Source organism: Salvelinus sp. IW2-2015, linkage group LG4q.2 (genome assembly GCF_002910315.2).
Source record: "Salvelinus sp. IW2-2015 linkage group LG4q.2, ASM291031v2, whole genome shotgun sequence".
NCBI classification, from domain to species: domain Eukaryota; kingdom Metazoa; phylum Chordata; class Actinopteri; order Salmoniformes; family Salmonidae; genus Salvelinus; species Salvelinus sp. IW2-2015.
Genome location: NC_036843.1, coordinates 9017479 through 9033822, shown reverse-complemented (window position 1 = coordinate 9033822; position 16344 = coordinate 9017479). Strand labels below are relative to the sequence as shown.

Sequence of the window (16344 nt, the reverse complement as noted above, 5' to 3'; positions counted from 1 at the left end):
TGAGTTGTCAAGTTTATACATGTGTTTGTTATAATTTCATTGTGGAATTTTTGCCATTAATCGTGGGTAAACACTGTGGTTTCGCTTCAACACCTGGTGTCCTGCGCTTGACTCCGATAATCTCCGCACACAATCCTGACAGAATCACGGACCTTATTCAAATGGAGTCAGCAGGCGCAGCCAGCCCTTCTCTACCAGTAGAGGAGCAGGTTCAACAGCACGCGACCATGTTGCATAGTTTAGGGACAGCATGGATCTCGCGGCTGAACTGACAACTATGGACAGATGGGGAGAGAGAGGTCTCCCAGTAAATCAGACCCAGCACCGACACCAGCACCATCATACGCTCCCAGGAGCGTATGATGGAACAGCAGCCGGGTGCCAGGGTTCCTCCTACAGCTGGAGCTCTACCTGGCATCTGTTCATCCGTCCCTTCGGATACGAGAGGGTGGGCGCCCTCATCTCCTGTCTGACTGGTAAGCCTGGAGTGGGCCAACGCCATCTGGGGAAGAGAGGGTCTACCCTGGATAATTATTGATGACTTCTCTCGCCGCTTCCGGGCAGTTTTGATCATCCCCCTGAAGGGAGAGCGGCGGGCAGAATTAGGGGGCCTGGGCTGGAGCGAAGGTGGGGGGGGGGAGTTAGGGCGGTGGACTAGGGGGACGAGGAGATGCAGTCCAGTCGAGCCGTGGATGGAGCGGAACGTGGTAAAGGGGAGGATCGCGGCGGAGAGAGCGATTGTTCCATCTAAGACAGGGGGATATGAGGAGCGCACAAGATTTTGCCCTGGACTTCCGTACTCTGCCGCTGGTGCGGGATGGAAATGAGCGGGCCTGATCGATCATTACAGGTGTAGTCTACGAGAGGACATTCGTAGGGAGCTTAGCCTGCAGGGACACCACTCTCAACCTGGACCAGCTGGTAGATTTATCTATCCGGCTGGATAACCTGTTTGTCCCTGCGGGCGTCTAGATCGGGGTCCGCCCATTCCAACCCAGCTCCTTGGATCCAACCCCTAATGGAGTTGGGAGGGGCTGCTAGGAGGAGACCGGAGGGGATCCACTCCATGTACCAACTGTGGACGGCAGAGGGCACACTGCTGTCCGGTGCTGGGTGTTTCTCCTGGAGTCCAGGTAGCAGGCGGAGCACTGGTGGGTCGTCTCAGTGATTAGGCACATAAACTCACCCAGAGCCTTCTGTGCACCACATGTGGTTACCTATAGAATTTCCTGAGTTTTCCCCACATCCCAGCATAAGGCGCTAGTAGATTCAGGCGCAGCTGGGAACTTTATTGACCGCTCTTTGCTCATAGGTTAGGGATCCCTATTATTCCTGTTGATGGTTCCCTTCCCTGTACATGCCTAGATAGTCGTCCTTTGGGTCGGGGCTGGTTCGGGAGGTCACACGCCCCATCGCTATGAGAACGCAGGGATCACGAGGATAGGAGGAGGAAGAATTAAGTCTCTTCTTGATCGACTCTCCTGCGTTTCCTGTTGTGTTGGGTCTTCCCTGGTTGGCCTCTCATGATGCCGATTATTTCGTGGCAACAGAGGCTCTCAAGGGATGGTCCTGTCAGTGTTCAGGAGGTGTGTAGGTGTTTCCTTAGGTGCCACTCACGGTGGAAAGTCCCAAACCAGGTTTCCACCATGCACCATTCCTCCAATATGCGATTTGGCACTCGCCTTCTGTAAGAAGAAGGCGACTCAATTACCACCCCATCGACCGGGGGGATTGTGCGATAAGATCTCTTGGTAGACGCTACACTTCCCAGGAGTCACGTATATCCTTTGTCACAGGAGGAGACGGTGGCTATGGAGACATATGTCACCGAATCTCTGGACAGGGATATATTCGGCCTTCCATCTCACCTGTCTCCTCGAGTTTCTTTTTTGTGAAGAAGAAGGATGGAGGGTTCGCGCCCGTGTATTGATATCGCGGATTGAATAAGATCACGGTAAAATACAGTTTACCCGCGCTACCACTTATAGCCAGTATGACCGAGTATTACACGGGGCGCGCTTCTTCACAAAATTGGACCTCAGGACGCGTACAACCTGGTGCGTATCAAGGGGGAAGAAGAGTGGAAGACAGCATTTAGCACCACTTCTGGGCATTATGAGTACCTCGTCATGCCGTATGGGTTAATGAATGCTCCATCAGTCTCCAATCCTTTTGTGGATGAGATCTTCAGGGACCTGCACGGGCAGGTGTAGTAGGGTATATATAGATGACATTAATATACTCCGCTACACGCGCCAGCATGTGTCCTAGTGCGCAGGGTGCTTGGTCGACTGTTGGAGAATGACCTGTACAGTCAAGGCTGAGAAATGTCTGTTCTTCCAACAGTCCATCTCCTTCCTAGGGTTACGCTTTTCAGCGTCAGGGTAGAGATGGAGAATGACCGCCATTGGGGGTTTGGTCAGGTACGTGGCTCCCATTACCTCACTGCTGAAGGGAGGACCGGGTGCGACTGCAAGTGGACAGCTGGGCGGACAGGGCGTTTGGTCACCTGAAGGCTCTGTTTACCTCAGCTCCCGTGCTGGCTCATCCTGATCCTTCCTTAGCATTCATAGTTGAGGTGGACGCGTATCCGAGCAGGGATAGGGGCTGTGCTGTCTCAGCGCTCGGGTACGCCACTAAAACTCCGCCCCTGTGCATTCTTTTCGAAGAAGCTCAGCCCGGCGGAGCGAAAACTATGATGTGGGGGACCGGGAGTTGCTGGCTGTTGTCATGCCCTGAAAGCGTGGAGACATTGGCTTGAGGGGGCTAGACACCCTTTTCTCATTTGGACGACCACCAGCAATCTGGAGTACATCCGGGCGGCGAGGAGAATGAACCCTCGCCAGGCAAGGTGGGCCATGTTTTTTACCCGTTTTGATTTCACCCTTCCTACAAACAGGGTCCCAGAACGTTAAGGCAGACGCACTGTCCCGGCTGTATGAACTGAGGAGCGGTCCACAGATCCCTCTCCCATAATTCCAGCTCTCGCCTGGGTGGCACCGGTGGTATGGGAGTGGAACGCGGACATCGAACGGGCGTCACGTTCAGAGCCCATTCCACCTGACTTCCAGCTAGGCGTATGTACGTTCCGTTGATGTCCGCGATCGTTTGATCTGTTGGCTCATACATCACCCTCCTCTGGTCATCCTGGATCGGTCGGACGGTCGCTGCCTTGCTGGGAAGTACTGGTGGCCACTTTAGCTAAGGACGTGCGGGTTTATGTTTCCTCCTTGTTCGGTATGTGCACAGTGCAAGGCACCTAGACATCTGCCCAGAGGGAAATTACAACCCCTTCCCGTCCCACAGCGACCGTGGTCACACCTATCGGTCGATTTTGTGTACGGATCATCCCCCGTCGCAGGGTAACACCACAGATCCTGGTCGTTGTGGATCGGTTTTCTAAGTCCTGCCGTCTCCTTCCTTTGCCCGGTCTCCCTACGGCTCTACAAACTGCGGAGGCTCTGTTCACCCACGTATTCCGGCACTACGGGTGCCTGAGGATATATTCTGATCGGGGTCCCCCATTTACTTTCTAGAGTCTGTGAGGGCGTTTATGGAACGCCTGGGATCTCGGTCAGCCTTACCTCGGGTTTCCACCCCGAGAGCAACTGGGCAGGTGGAAAGAGTCACAACAGGATGTGGGTAGGTTTCTGAGGTCCTATTGCCAGGACGGCCAGGGGAGTGGGCGGTTTACATCCCCTGGGCGGAGATGGCCCAAAACTCCTCCGCCACTCCTCTACCAACCTATCACCGTCAGTGTGTGCTAGTTACCAGCGGTCCTGGCACCATGGCATCAGAGCCAGATTGAGGCTCCTGCGGTGGATGAATGGTTTCGGCACTCAGAGGAGACTTGAACGCTGCCCATGTGCGGTTACAACGGGCCATCAGAAGACAAAAGGCGAGTGCCGACCGCCACCGCAGTGAGGCCCCGGTGTATGCACCGGGGATCGGTCTGGCTCTCGACCCGAAACCTACCCCTTCACCTGCCCTGCCGGAAGCTGGGTCCGCGGTTTGTGGGCCATTTAAAGTCCTGAGGAGACTGAACGAGGTTTGTTATAGGTTACAACTCCCCCTGATTACCGTATTAATCCCTCGTTCCATTGTGTCTCTCCTCAAGCCGGTGGTGGCTGGTCCGCTCCAGCAGTCTGAGGTGCGGAGGTCCCTCCGCCCCCTCTTGACATCGAGGGGGTCCGGCGTATATCGTAAGGCTATCATGGGATTCTAGACGTCGGCGGAGGGCCTTCAATACCTCGTGGAGTGGGAGGGTACGTCCGGAGGAGAGAGATGCTGGGTACCGGTGGAGGACATTCTAGATCCATCCATGTTACAAAGTTTCACCGTTCTCCACCCGGATCGCCCTGCACCTCGCCCTCCGGGTCGTCCGAGGCCGGTGTCGTCGCGCGCTCACGACTTCCGCCGAAGTCGGTCCTTCTCCTTGTTCGGGTGTGTTCGGCGGTCGACGTCATCGGCCTTTCTAGTCACATCGATCCATTTTTCAGGTTTCGTTTGTTTTGTCTGTATTAATCACACCTGTTCCAATTTCCCTATCATGTTCCCTATTTAACCCTCTGCTTTCATTTCTGTTTGTCCGTGATTGTTGTGCGTTAGTGGTTGTGGTTATACATGTGTTTGTGATTATTTCCATTTGTGGAATTTTTGCCATTAATCGTGAGTAAACACTGTGGTTCGCTCAACACTGTGTCCTGCGCTTGACTCGATAATTCTCCGCCACCACAATCTGACACTCGTTCAGACTTCCAGAAGCTATTTATATGGTTCACTGCACAATTAGCTGACATATTTTTATGTGGTTGTCGAATGTCGAAGACATTCTTATTCTCACATACTCTGGCCATATATGCGTGATATTACTGTAGTTTACTGTGAGATGATGAGGCAAAGTAAATAAAGCAGTTTTTGAAAATGCAGTATCCTTTACAGTAACAGGAAGGACATTGAAAACAGATTGGTTTAGKTTCCTAAATAAGCTATTTTAATGGCATACAGTGCAGTCGGAAAGTATTCAGACCCCTTGACTTTTTCCACATACAGCCTTATTCTAAAATGTATTAAATCGTTTTTCCCCCTCATCAATCTCCACACAATACCCCATAATGACAAAGCAAAAACAGGTTTGTAGAACTATTTTCAAATCTATTAAAACAAAAAACTGAAATATCACATTTACATAAGTATTCAGACCCTCTACTCAGTASTTTGTTGAAGCACCTTTGGCAGTGATTACAGCCTTGAGTCTTCTTGGGTATGACGCTACAAGCTTGGTACACCTGTATTTGGGGAGTTTCTCCCATTCTTCTCTGCAGATCCTCTCAAGCTCTGTCAGGTTAGATAGGGAGCATCGCTGCACAGCTATTTTCAGGTCTCTCCAGAGATGTTCAATTGGGTTCAAATCCGTGCTCTGGCTGTTCCACTCAAGGACATTCAGAGACTTGTCCCGAAGCCACTCCTGTGTTGTCTTGGCTGTGTGCTTAGTGTCGTTGTCCTATTGGAAGGTGAACCTTCGCCTGAGCGCTCTGGAGCAGGTTTTCATCAAGGATCTCTCTGCACTTTGCTCCGTTCATCTTTGCCTCGATCTTGACTAGTCTCCCAGTCCCTGCCACTGAAAATGATCCCCACAGCATGATGCTGCCACCACCATGATTCACCGTAGGGATGGTGCCAGGTTTCCTCCAGATGTGACTCTTGGCATTCAGGCCAAAGAGTTCAATCTTGGTTTCATCTGACCATAATCTTGTCCAAGAGTCCTTTAGGTACCTTTTGGCAAACTCCAAGCGGGCTGTCATGTTCCTTTTACTGAGGAGTGGCTTCCGTCTGGCCGCTCTACCATAAAGGCCCGATTGGTGGAGTGCTGCAGAGATGGTTGTCCTTCTGGAAGGTTCTCCCATCTCCACAGAGGAACTCTGTCAGAGTGATAATTGGGTTCTTGGTCACCTCCCTGACCATGACCCTTCTCCCACGATTGCTCCTTTTAGCTGGGCGGGCAGCTCTAGGAAGAGTTTGGTGGTTCCAAACTTGTGGGAAAAGTAATGGGTCTGAATACTTTCCGAATGCACTGTAGATGTAACTGAGCCACCCTACAGTAGATAATAAAATATATAATATCTACTGTAGGGTGGCTCAAATATCTACTGTAGGGTGGCTCAAATATCTACTGTAGGGTGGCTCAAATATCTACTGTAGGGTGGCTCAAATTCTATCTGTCTGTGCTCAAATATCTACTGTAGGGTGGCTCAAATATCTACTGTAGAGTGGCTCAAATATCTACTGTAGGGTGGCTCAAATATCTACTGTCGGGTAGTCTCGTCACATCCATGCCATTAAAATATCTAATTTAGGAAACTAAACCAACTTCTTTTCAATGTCCTTCCTGGAAGAGACATGCCTTTGTCTTCAACGGACCGCCTGAAGAACAATGAAGGACATAAATCTGTGTTGTAAGACAATAGTAACATCTGACAATATTATTGGAGAGTATTCAGACCCCTTGGCATGTCTCTTTCGTCCCTCAGCAGCAGCCTAGCGTAACATGGAGGAAGAGAGGATTATGTTTCACTGCCATATTAGTTATCCCTGCAATCACATGTTAATCTTGTGTCTGTTTTACTATTGTACTAATTAATGTCTGGTGAAAGAGAGAATGGTCTCATGAATGTCATGTAAAGTTGGTTGCTATTGAAAATGTAATCCCTTGTGGACATTGAATAATCCTTCAAACTAATGTGACATTGGTGATGGTCTTATGCTGTGTAATTGTATTTATGTATACATGTTAATGACATTGTCATGTGTTCTAGCTATAGTAAGTGGATGTCTTTTTTCCCTTCCAGAGCACCAGGCTGCCCTCTTGCAGCTGAAGAGAGAATGCAAAGAGGAGTTGGAGAAATTACATGTAAGTTATCCTCTTTGTTTTAAACAGYTCACTACATATCATTCTTACTGATTTCAGTGCTGGGGTTTGTTTCAACCAAATGCAGTCGCCTCWCCATGTCCTACTGTCCGCATGTAATAACAAAGTAACTAATACTTAATGAACCCAGGACACTGCAGTTTTCTTCAGTGACACTAGATGTCGCCAATCAACCACAGAAGCAAAGCCAACTATTGTCTTTAGTGACTGGACTTTCCAGGCTTGATGTCTGAGAATGTCTCAATGTCCCAAAGTGTGGTTACACACCTCTCTTCACCACCATTAAAAATGGAAAGCCTTGCATTTCTATCTAAATATATTATTGGCCTTAAGTGGGTCTGGCGTCTCCTTTGACTCCTTCAAATGGTAATTTCAACCAAAGCATCTCATGAATTGGCTCACACTTTTGTGGCACAACACTGTTGTCAGGCACAATGTTTTATATTGACAGCACAACAATGATATAAATGTGTTTGAATGATAGTCCTCAAATACAGTAGGACTCATCCTGTCTTAAATGTGACATCCCAGTCACATTTGATATGAGGTCATCATTGAGAGAGGAAGCTGTGATGTCATGATGTGTTCCAGATGTGAAGCTCCTGCCAGTTCCTCATATGACATAAGATCACAATTTACAACATGGATGCACCCAGAGATCTCATTTACTGACCTGTCTCTTTCCAACTGGAAATGTCTCCATTATTTCTTGTAAGATCTAGTTTAGAGTTCACCCTCTGAACTCAGCAGATTCCACTCTGTTGCTGAAGCACCATAATGCATTGTTTGTTCAACTGAGCCACCAGTGCCAAGGTGATGCAATTGAAAGCMGTATTTGAAATAGTTTCTCACAGGTCTCAGAGGAGTAGTCACATTTATTTGTTATGTTTCCTCTGTGTTCCAAGAGCAGCCTGAGATGAGTAAGAGGATCATAGAGCAGACTGTTGACCATATTTATGGAACAATTTCTCTGAACAACAACCTTACTTGAGCAAATTGTCTCTGGAAAGTGTGTCTGAAAAGGACTATTATTAAAGCAGTGCTGATTCAGCAGTTATAGATGACTTCCTCTGCGTGTAGAGGTCTTCCTCTGTGTGTTACCCTGCCATTTATCTCTAATCCCTTGCATCAAGCCATCGTATTGACACTCATAAACATGTAGTTAAACCATGAGAAAGGATAGGAACGTGCCTAATTCATTTTCCTTGCTGACCTCCATGCTAACAAGAAACATGTGTCGGATACATTGCAAAATGGTTTTCTTTTCACTTTTCCTCAAGTTTGGCTGGATTATGTTGATGTTTGAAACTTCCAATAAACATCCAGCTTATTAGCTCTTCATTATGTTGTCAGTCATTGTACTTTTCTGTTGGGGATGAAAGATTGGAATGAAAATGAGTGGGCATGATGTTAGAAATCACTTAATTTAATTTAATAAAGGTAATGATGGCCATTTTCCCTCACATGCTSTCATTGAGTCACCCACGGGTCTTTGTGGTGCCCAACATTATGTGATTCTGTTTCATATGGCTGAGTGGGATGTTTCTGACTTATCTCTGTGCTCCTGCTCCACACAGACGGACTTTGAGCTCCAGATCTTYCAGGTGCRTGGGGAGCATGCTGTGTCAGTGTCCCGGCTGSAGGGAGTCATCAACAAGATGCATACAGACCGTTACCAGGCCTTTAACCAGGGGCTTGAGAGGGGCAAGCTCCGCGAGACCTGTGTGTCCACTGAGGACGACCTGCCCCCCAAAACGTTCCGTAACGTCTGCATCCAGACAGACAGGGAGACCTTCCTCAGGACCCCCGAGGGTGAGGCCAGCCGGTCCGGTCTCAGCCCCAGCCAGAACGTGCCTAAGAAACTCAACCTGGACTCCATCAACCTGAGTCTGCATGGAGGACTGCCTGGTCCACCTCCTCCTCTTCCTCCTCCTCCTCCCCCTCCTCCCCTCCCTGGCCAAATAGGACTGCTTCCACCTCCTCCTCCCCCGTTACCTGGCAACATGGGGCCACCGCCTCCACCCCCCCTCCCAGGTTTTGGTCCCCCACCTCCCCCTCCCCTTGGGTTACCTGGAGCTGGCCCTCCTCCTCCCCCTCCTCCTGGGTGTGGCCCACCCCCTCCTCCTGGGGGAGGATTTGGGTTTGGGTTCGGCCAGGCAGCAGAGAAGGCCCCAAGGAAGCCTGCGTTGGAACCTGCCACTCCCATGAAGCCTCTATACTGGACCAGGATACAGATCCAGGACAATAAGTACCTACTTCTTCTATAGCCCATTCACAAGATTTATTATCACTTCTGTCTCCCTCTCCTCACTGTGGCACCTCCATCAGGTACACAGACACTCTAATACAGTAAAACATCAGGCTGGGTTGACCCCCCCTACACTAGTACCCTGGATGAGGACAGGAGCCCGGTGAGATGTTTCAGCACATTTCCAGTGGCTTTGGTTTGTACTGCTGGATGYCAGGCTCMYAGCTTTATGGCCTTGTATTTCTATGGCTGGATTGGTASAGGAAGTTGACTTGTGGTTCACACTTTCTGGTCCTGGCTAATGGWGRAGGGTTGAGTGGGCCACAGCGKTTACATGCCTGCTATAAAGTTTACAGTGTAACAGCATTAAACAGGACTATTAACTGTAACACGTTTCTGGATAGACATTATGAGGGTAAATACAGTACACTTTCGAAAAAGGCCAGGTCAATGAACAAATGTCAAAATACACACTTTCGCTGTATATACAGAGCAGGCTTCATGAGGAAGCTGTAATAGGGAAGACATAGTTAACTGTGCTTTACAGGGATTACATGTCAATACAGGCATGGTCCAGTCAATTATAAATACTGCCTGCTGTGGAAGGCTTTGTGGAGTTTACGTAGATGTATTTTCCCAAAAATTTTCAACATTGATTCACTGCAGTTTGCTGGAGTCAGTCAGAGCCCATTACGTGGAGTTATTTGAGTTGGTCCCTGTGAAGGCAGTATGAAATTAAAGGGAAGATTTTTGGGAGTATCATTATGTTCTTGGTTATAGCCTCTTGGCTGTCCCAGACAGATACTTTCACCACCGCTGTGGGTAGCCAATAGCAAATTGGGCCCAATTGGACACACTCGACTCTAATTGAGTCTCTGTCTATGTGTTTGATTGCTGTGGTATTTCAGCTATGACCAGCTGGCCAACATTTTCAAATCAATCGTATTTGTCACATGCGCCGAATACAACAGGTGAAAGTATTACAGTGAAATACTTACTTACAAGCCCTTAACCAACAATGCAGTTTTAAGAAAAATATCCCCCCCCCCAAAAAATAAATATAAGTAACAAATAATTAAAGAGCAGCAGTAAATAACAATAGCAAGGCTATATACAGGGGGTTCCGGTACAGAGTCAATGTGCGGGGGCACCGGTTAGTCGAGGTAATATGTACATGTAGGTAGAGTTATTAAAGTGACTATGCATACTGTAGATAATAACAGAAAGTAGCAGCAGGGTGAAAGGGGGGGKACAATGCAAATAGTCTGGGTAGCCATTTGATTAGATGTTCAGGAGTCTTATGGCTTGAGGGTAGAAGGTGTTTAGAAGCCTCTTGGACCTAGACTTGGCACTCCGGTACCGCTTGCCGTGCGGTAGCAGTGAGAATAGTCTATGACTAGGGTGGCTGGAGTCTTTAACAATTGACACCGCCTGGTATAGAGGTCCTGGATGGCAGGAAGCTTGGCCCCAGTGATGTACTGGGCCGTACGCAYTACCCTCTGTAGTGCCTTGTGGTCAGAGGCCGAGCAGTTGCCATACTAGGCAGTGATGCAACCCGTCAGGATGCTCTCGATGGTGYAGCTGTAGAACCTCTTGAGGATCAGAGGACCCATTTTTTGTCTGTTTGTTGAGTTCCCTTCGTCTCCACCGTGGTAAAACGTCTCCTTTCTGATCGAGTCAGCCCCGGCCGGCCAAACCCTGACCTCATGACTTGACAGTAGAGAGAAACTCATGAACACAAACACAGATAAGGCATATCCAGGTTGTATCTCATCCGGCCGTGATTGGGAGTCCAATAGGGCGGCGCACAATTGGCCCASCGTCGTCCAGGTTTGGCCGGGGTAGGCCATCATTGTAAATAATATWTTTTTMTTAACTGACTTGCCTAGTTAAATAAAGTAAAATATTAAAATATAAATATAAATACAAAATATATATTTTTTWATATCTACAGTCCATACAGTATGGATAYAGTACATCTACAGAAGCAGTAGGCCTATTACATTTTACAAAGGGATCCCTTATAGAAAGTTGCTAAATCATGCAACATTACATATTACTATCAGTAGATAAACTCTAATTGAAAAGTTAACATGACCTGTGTTATACATACAGTAAGTCTGCCTCACATAGGTGGGTCCTGATGAACCTGTCTCAGTGAACCTGTTGCCTGTGAGGCTGTCTGACCTGGCCTATATAGAGACTGAGTTATGGCGGACTTCATCTTCCTCTCCCTGCGTTATCAGAGACGGCTGGATCACTTATCAAACAGAGCCTGAGGCTGCCACACTGTCTAACCCATGGGATAGTTATCTTCTATGATTTAAAAGAGGAATGGAAAGTAAAGGTGGCAGAGCAAGGCTGAACTCTGGGAGGCTTCTGTACAAAGAGAGACATCATCAGACTCCTTCTCTGTTTGCTTTCAGCGTTACCCAGCAACAGAGGAAACAGAATACTTCCTATCTTCCTTGTAGTTTATTTGAAATGCTCCTTTAGTGCTGGAATCTCACATCTCAAACCCAGTGACACTTGAATCATATGATTTTCAGAAGCCTCAGTCATAAATGTAACTTTTTATTAAAAAGCGGAAATTGAAGTCGCTTTTCTTTGCGTTCTGCAAATTCTCACTCCAGCAAACGTCTGCCCTGAATCAAAATATGGAAGTAAACACTGCACAGCCCAAGTAAACATCAAATAAACAGCTTCACAAATTGTTTATCTCTGGCACAGGACAATTTGTACTGAGAAGTCCACTAGCTATTCCACTTTTCCTAAGAAGTAAAATCAAATCAAATCAAATTGTATTAGTCACATGCAACAGGTGTAGACCTTACAGTRAAATGCTTACTTACGAGCCTCTAACCAACAATGCAGTTTTAAAAAATACGGATAAGAATAATAAATATAAGTATCAAGTAATTAAAGAGCAGCAGTAAAATAAATATACAGGGGGGTACCGGTACAGAGTCAATGTGCATGGGCACCGGTTAGTTRAGGTAATATGTACATGTAGGTAGAGTTATTAAAGTGACTATGCATGATAACAACAGAGAGAAGCAGCGGTGTAAAAGGGGGGGMATTGCAAATAGTCTGGGTAGCCATTTGATTAGATGTTCAGGAGTCTTATGGCTTGGGGGTAGAAGCCTCTTGTACCTAGATTTGGCGCTCMGGTACCACTTGCCCTGCGGTAGCAGAGAGAACAGTCTCTGACTAGGGTGGCTGGAGTCTCTGGCAATTTTATGGGCCTTCCTCTGACACCGCCTGGTATAGAGGTCCTGGTTGGCAGGAAGCTGGGCCCCAGTGATGTACTGGGCCATTCGCACTACCCTCTGTAGTGCCTTGCGGTCGGAGGCATAGCAGTTGCCATACCAGGCAGTGATGCAACCAATCAGGAAGCTCTCGATGGTGCAGCTGTAGAACCTTTTGAGGATCAGAGGACCCATGCCAAATCTTTTCAGTCTCCTGAGGGGGAATAGGTTTTGTTGTGCCCTCTTCACGACTGTCATGGTGGCTTGGACCATGTTAGTTTGTTGGTGATGTGGACACCAAGGAACTTGAAGCTCTCAACCTGCTCCACTGCAGCCCCGTTGATGAGAATGGGGGCGTGCTCGGTCCTATTTTTCCTGTCGACCACAATCATCTCCTTTGTCTTGATCACGTTGAGGGAGAGTTTGTTGTCCTGGCACCGCACGGCYAGGTCTCTGACCTCCTCCCTATAGGCTGTCTCGTCGTTGTCGGTGATCAGGCACGATTGTGTCTGTTGTGTCATCGGCAAACTTAATGATGGTGTTGGAGTCGTGCCTGGCTGTGCAGTCATGAGCGAACAGGGAGTACAGGAGGGGACGGAGCACGCACCCCTGAGGGGCCCCTGTGTTGAGGATCAATGTGGCGGATGTGTTGTTACCTACCCTTACCACCTGGGGGCGGCCCGTCAGAAAGTCCGGGATCCAGTTACAGAGAGAGGTGTTTAGTCCTATGGTCCTTAGCTTAGTGATGAGCTTTGAGGGCACTATGGTGTTGAACGCTGAGCTGTAGTCAATGAATAGCTTTCTCACATAGGTGTTCCTTTTGTCCAGGTGGGAAAGGGCAGCGTGGAGTGCAATAGAGATTGCATCATCTGTGGATCTGTTGGGGCGGTAGGCAAATTGGAGTGGGTCTAGGGTTTCTGGGATAATGGTGTTGATCTGAGCCATGACCAGCCTTTCAAAGCTCTTCATGGCTACAGACGTGAGTGCTATGGGTCGGTAGTCATTTAGGCAGGTTACCTTAGTGTTCTTGGGCACAGGCACTATGGTGGTCTGCTTRAAACATGTTGGTATTACAGACTCGGACAAGGAGAGGTTGAAAATGTCAGTGAAGACACTTGCCAGTTGGTCAGCGCATGCTCGCAGTTCACGTCCTGGTAATCCGTCTGGCCCTGCGGCCTTGTGAATGTTGACCTGTTTAAAGGTCTTACTCACATCGGCTTACTCACACAGTCTTCTGGAACAGYTGGTGCTCTCATGCATGTTTCAATGTTATTTGCCTCGAAGCGAGCATAGAAGTAGTTTASCTCGTCTGGTAGGCKTGTGTCACTGGGCAGCTCTCAGCTGTGCTTCCCTTTGTAGTCTGTAATGGTTTGCAAGCCCTGCCACATCCTACGAGCATCAGACCTGGTGTAGTACGATTCGATCTTAGTCCTGTATTGACGCTTTTCCTGTTTGATGGTTTGTCAGAGGGCATAGCGGGATTTCTTATTAGCTTCCAGGTTAGAGTCCCGCTCCTTGAAAGCGGCAGCTCTAGCTTTTAGCTCAGTGTGGATGTTGCCTGTAATCCATGGCTTCTGGTTGGGGTATGTACGTACGGTCACTGTGGGGACGACGTCATCRATGCACTTATTGATGAAGCCAATGATTGATGTGATGTACTCCTCAATGCCATCGGAGGAATCCGGGAACATGTTCCAGTCTGTGCTAGCAAAACAATCCTGTAGTTTAGCATCTGCTTCATCTGACCACTTTTTTATTGATCTAGTCACTGGTGCTTCCTGCTTTAATTTTTGCTTGTAAGCAGGAATCAGGAGTATAGAATTATGGTCAGATTTGCCAAATGGAGGGCGAGGGGGAGCTTTGTATGCGCCTCTCTGTGTGGAGTAAAGGTCGTCCAGAGTTTTTTTTCCCTCTGGTTGCACATTTAACATACTGATAGAAATTTAGGAAAATGGATTTAAGTTTCCCTGCATTAATGTCCCTGGCTACTAGGAGCGCCGCCTTTGGGTGAGCGTTGTCTTGCTTGCTTATGCCGGAATACAGCTCATCCAATGCTGTCTTAGTGCCAGCCTCAGTCTGTGGTGCTTTGTAAACAGCTACGAAAAATACAGATGAAAACTCTCTAAGTAGATAGTGTGGTCTACATTTTATAATGAGATACTCTACCTCAGGCGAGCAATAGCTGAAGACTTCCTTAGATATTGTGCATCAGCTGTTATTTACAAAAATATATAGTCCGCCGCACCTTGTCTTACTAGACATCGCTGTTCTATCCTGCCGCTACAGCGTATAACCAGCCAGCTGTATGTTGGTAGTGTCGTTGTTCAGCCACGACTCCGTGAAGCATAAGATATTACARTTTTGAATGTCCCGTAGGTAGTTTAATCTTCCACGTAGGTCATCGATTTTATTCTCCAAAGGTTGCACGTTTGCTAGCAGAATGGAAGGAATTGGGGGTTTATTCGATCACCTACGAATTCTCAGAAGGCAGCCCGCCCTCTGGCCCCTTTTCTCCGCCTCCTTATCATGCAAATCACGGGGATCTGTGCCTGTTCCTGAGAAAGCAGTATATAATTTGCGTCGGRCTCGTCAGACTCGTTAAAGGAAAAAAATAATTCTGCTAGTCCGTGGTGAGTAATCGCAGTCCTGATGTCCAGAAGTTATTTTCGGTCATAAGAGATGGTAGTGGCAACATTATGTACAAAATAAGTAAAAAAATAAGTTACAAACAATGCAAATAAACGAACAAAAAAACACAATCGGTTGGGGACACGTAAAATGTCAGTCTTCTTTTCCGGCGCCAAGTCACCCCCGTAACACAGTCTCCTGACATCACAGTAACATTGTTATTGAAAATGGTTTTATGTTGAACTGTGGTGCTCCTCAGCGTATAAAAGTGTGTCTCTTGTTTCCAGTAATAATACACTGTGGGGTTCTCTGGAGGAGCCAGATATCGTAGACACCAAGGAGTTTGAGGACCTGTTCTCCAAGGCCACTCTGCAGCCAAAGAAGAAGCCCCTTTCAGACACCTATGAGAAGAAGGCCAAGACTAAGAAGGTTGGTTGAAATCTCATCCATTCTCTTCTCTCCCCCGTGCTACTATATTGTCTTGGCTCCTGCTGTTTTTCCTCTCTTAGGAGGAGAATCTCAAGTGTCTTGGGTTTGGAAGGTGATGAGGGCTACTACACTTTCCATGCAGGGACCCATACACTGTAGCTTTAAAGCTGTCACCAGAAAGGATGACACACTCCATTTGACATGGCACGTCGTATTTCTCAGACCTGTCTTGTCCAAAGAAAATGCTTTGTCATCATAATGTGTCTCATTTCTACCACACAAGGGCCCTAGTGGTACATTTGAATTCAGATTTCCTTTACTAAAGTTTTGTTGTCAGTATTAGGAGTTATTGAGATTAGGTAGTCAGGAAGAAAATATTGACGTAATGCATTTTTTGAGGACGTTATTACTATGTTACTCCAGTAAGAGGTTCTGCTGAATGAATACAATGGTGTCAGCAGATTATACCTTATTCTCCAACCCTAGACCACTTACCTCTGGAACATTCCATTAGGAGCTCTGCTGAGTTAGCCCAAGTAGAGCCACATAAACATGGATCCTAGCATTACATGGAGTCTAATCTAGAAACAACACAAAGTTTGCCAGGAGTAATATCGCTCCCTTCTCTTTTCTCRTCTTCCTCCCGACTGTCCAATTCATGGTGATTGGTGTAGGCAGCTCTTGTGCGACGTCAAACTAGGCTATCAGGTGGCAGTGAGTTCAGTTTTCCTCTCCTCTCCCTGGCCCTGTGTATAGAATCACAGCTGGGTAGGATCCACCTTTAGCTGCTGCTTGCACTTCACAATCAGCTGTAGACTAAACTGTCCTACTCCTTGATTTGGAATCTTCTTTTGATTGTCCTT

At 47.6% G+C, this 16344-nt stretch overlaps 1 protein-coding gene across 2 annotated transcripts in view; it reads left to right on the top strand.

Moving 5' to 3' along the window:
• LOC111963247 (formin-like) overlaps positions 1 to 16344 on the top strand; it is a 182731-nt gene that overhangs the window by 52452 nt on the left and 113935 nt on the right. For both annotated transcript variants that reach the window (XM_023986557.2, XM_070443352.1), the window contains 3 exons: positions 6849 to 6910; positions 8506 to 9176; positions 15340 to 15481. In XM_023986557.2, coding sequence (XP_023842325.1) covers positions 6849 to 6910; positions 8506 to 9176; positions 15340 to 15481 — 875 coding nt within the window. The remainder of the gene's footprint in view (positions 1 to 6848; positions 6911 to 8505; positions 9177 to 15339; positions 15482 to 16344) is intronic.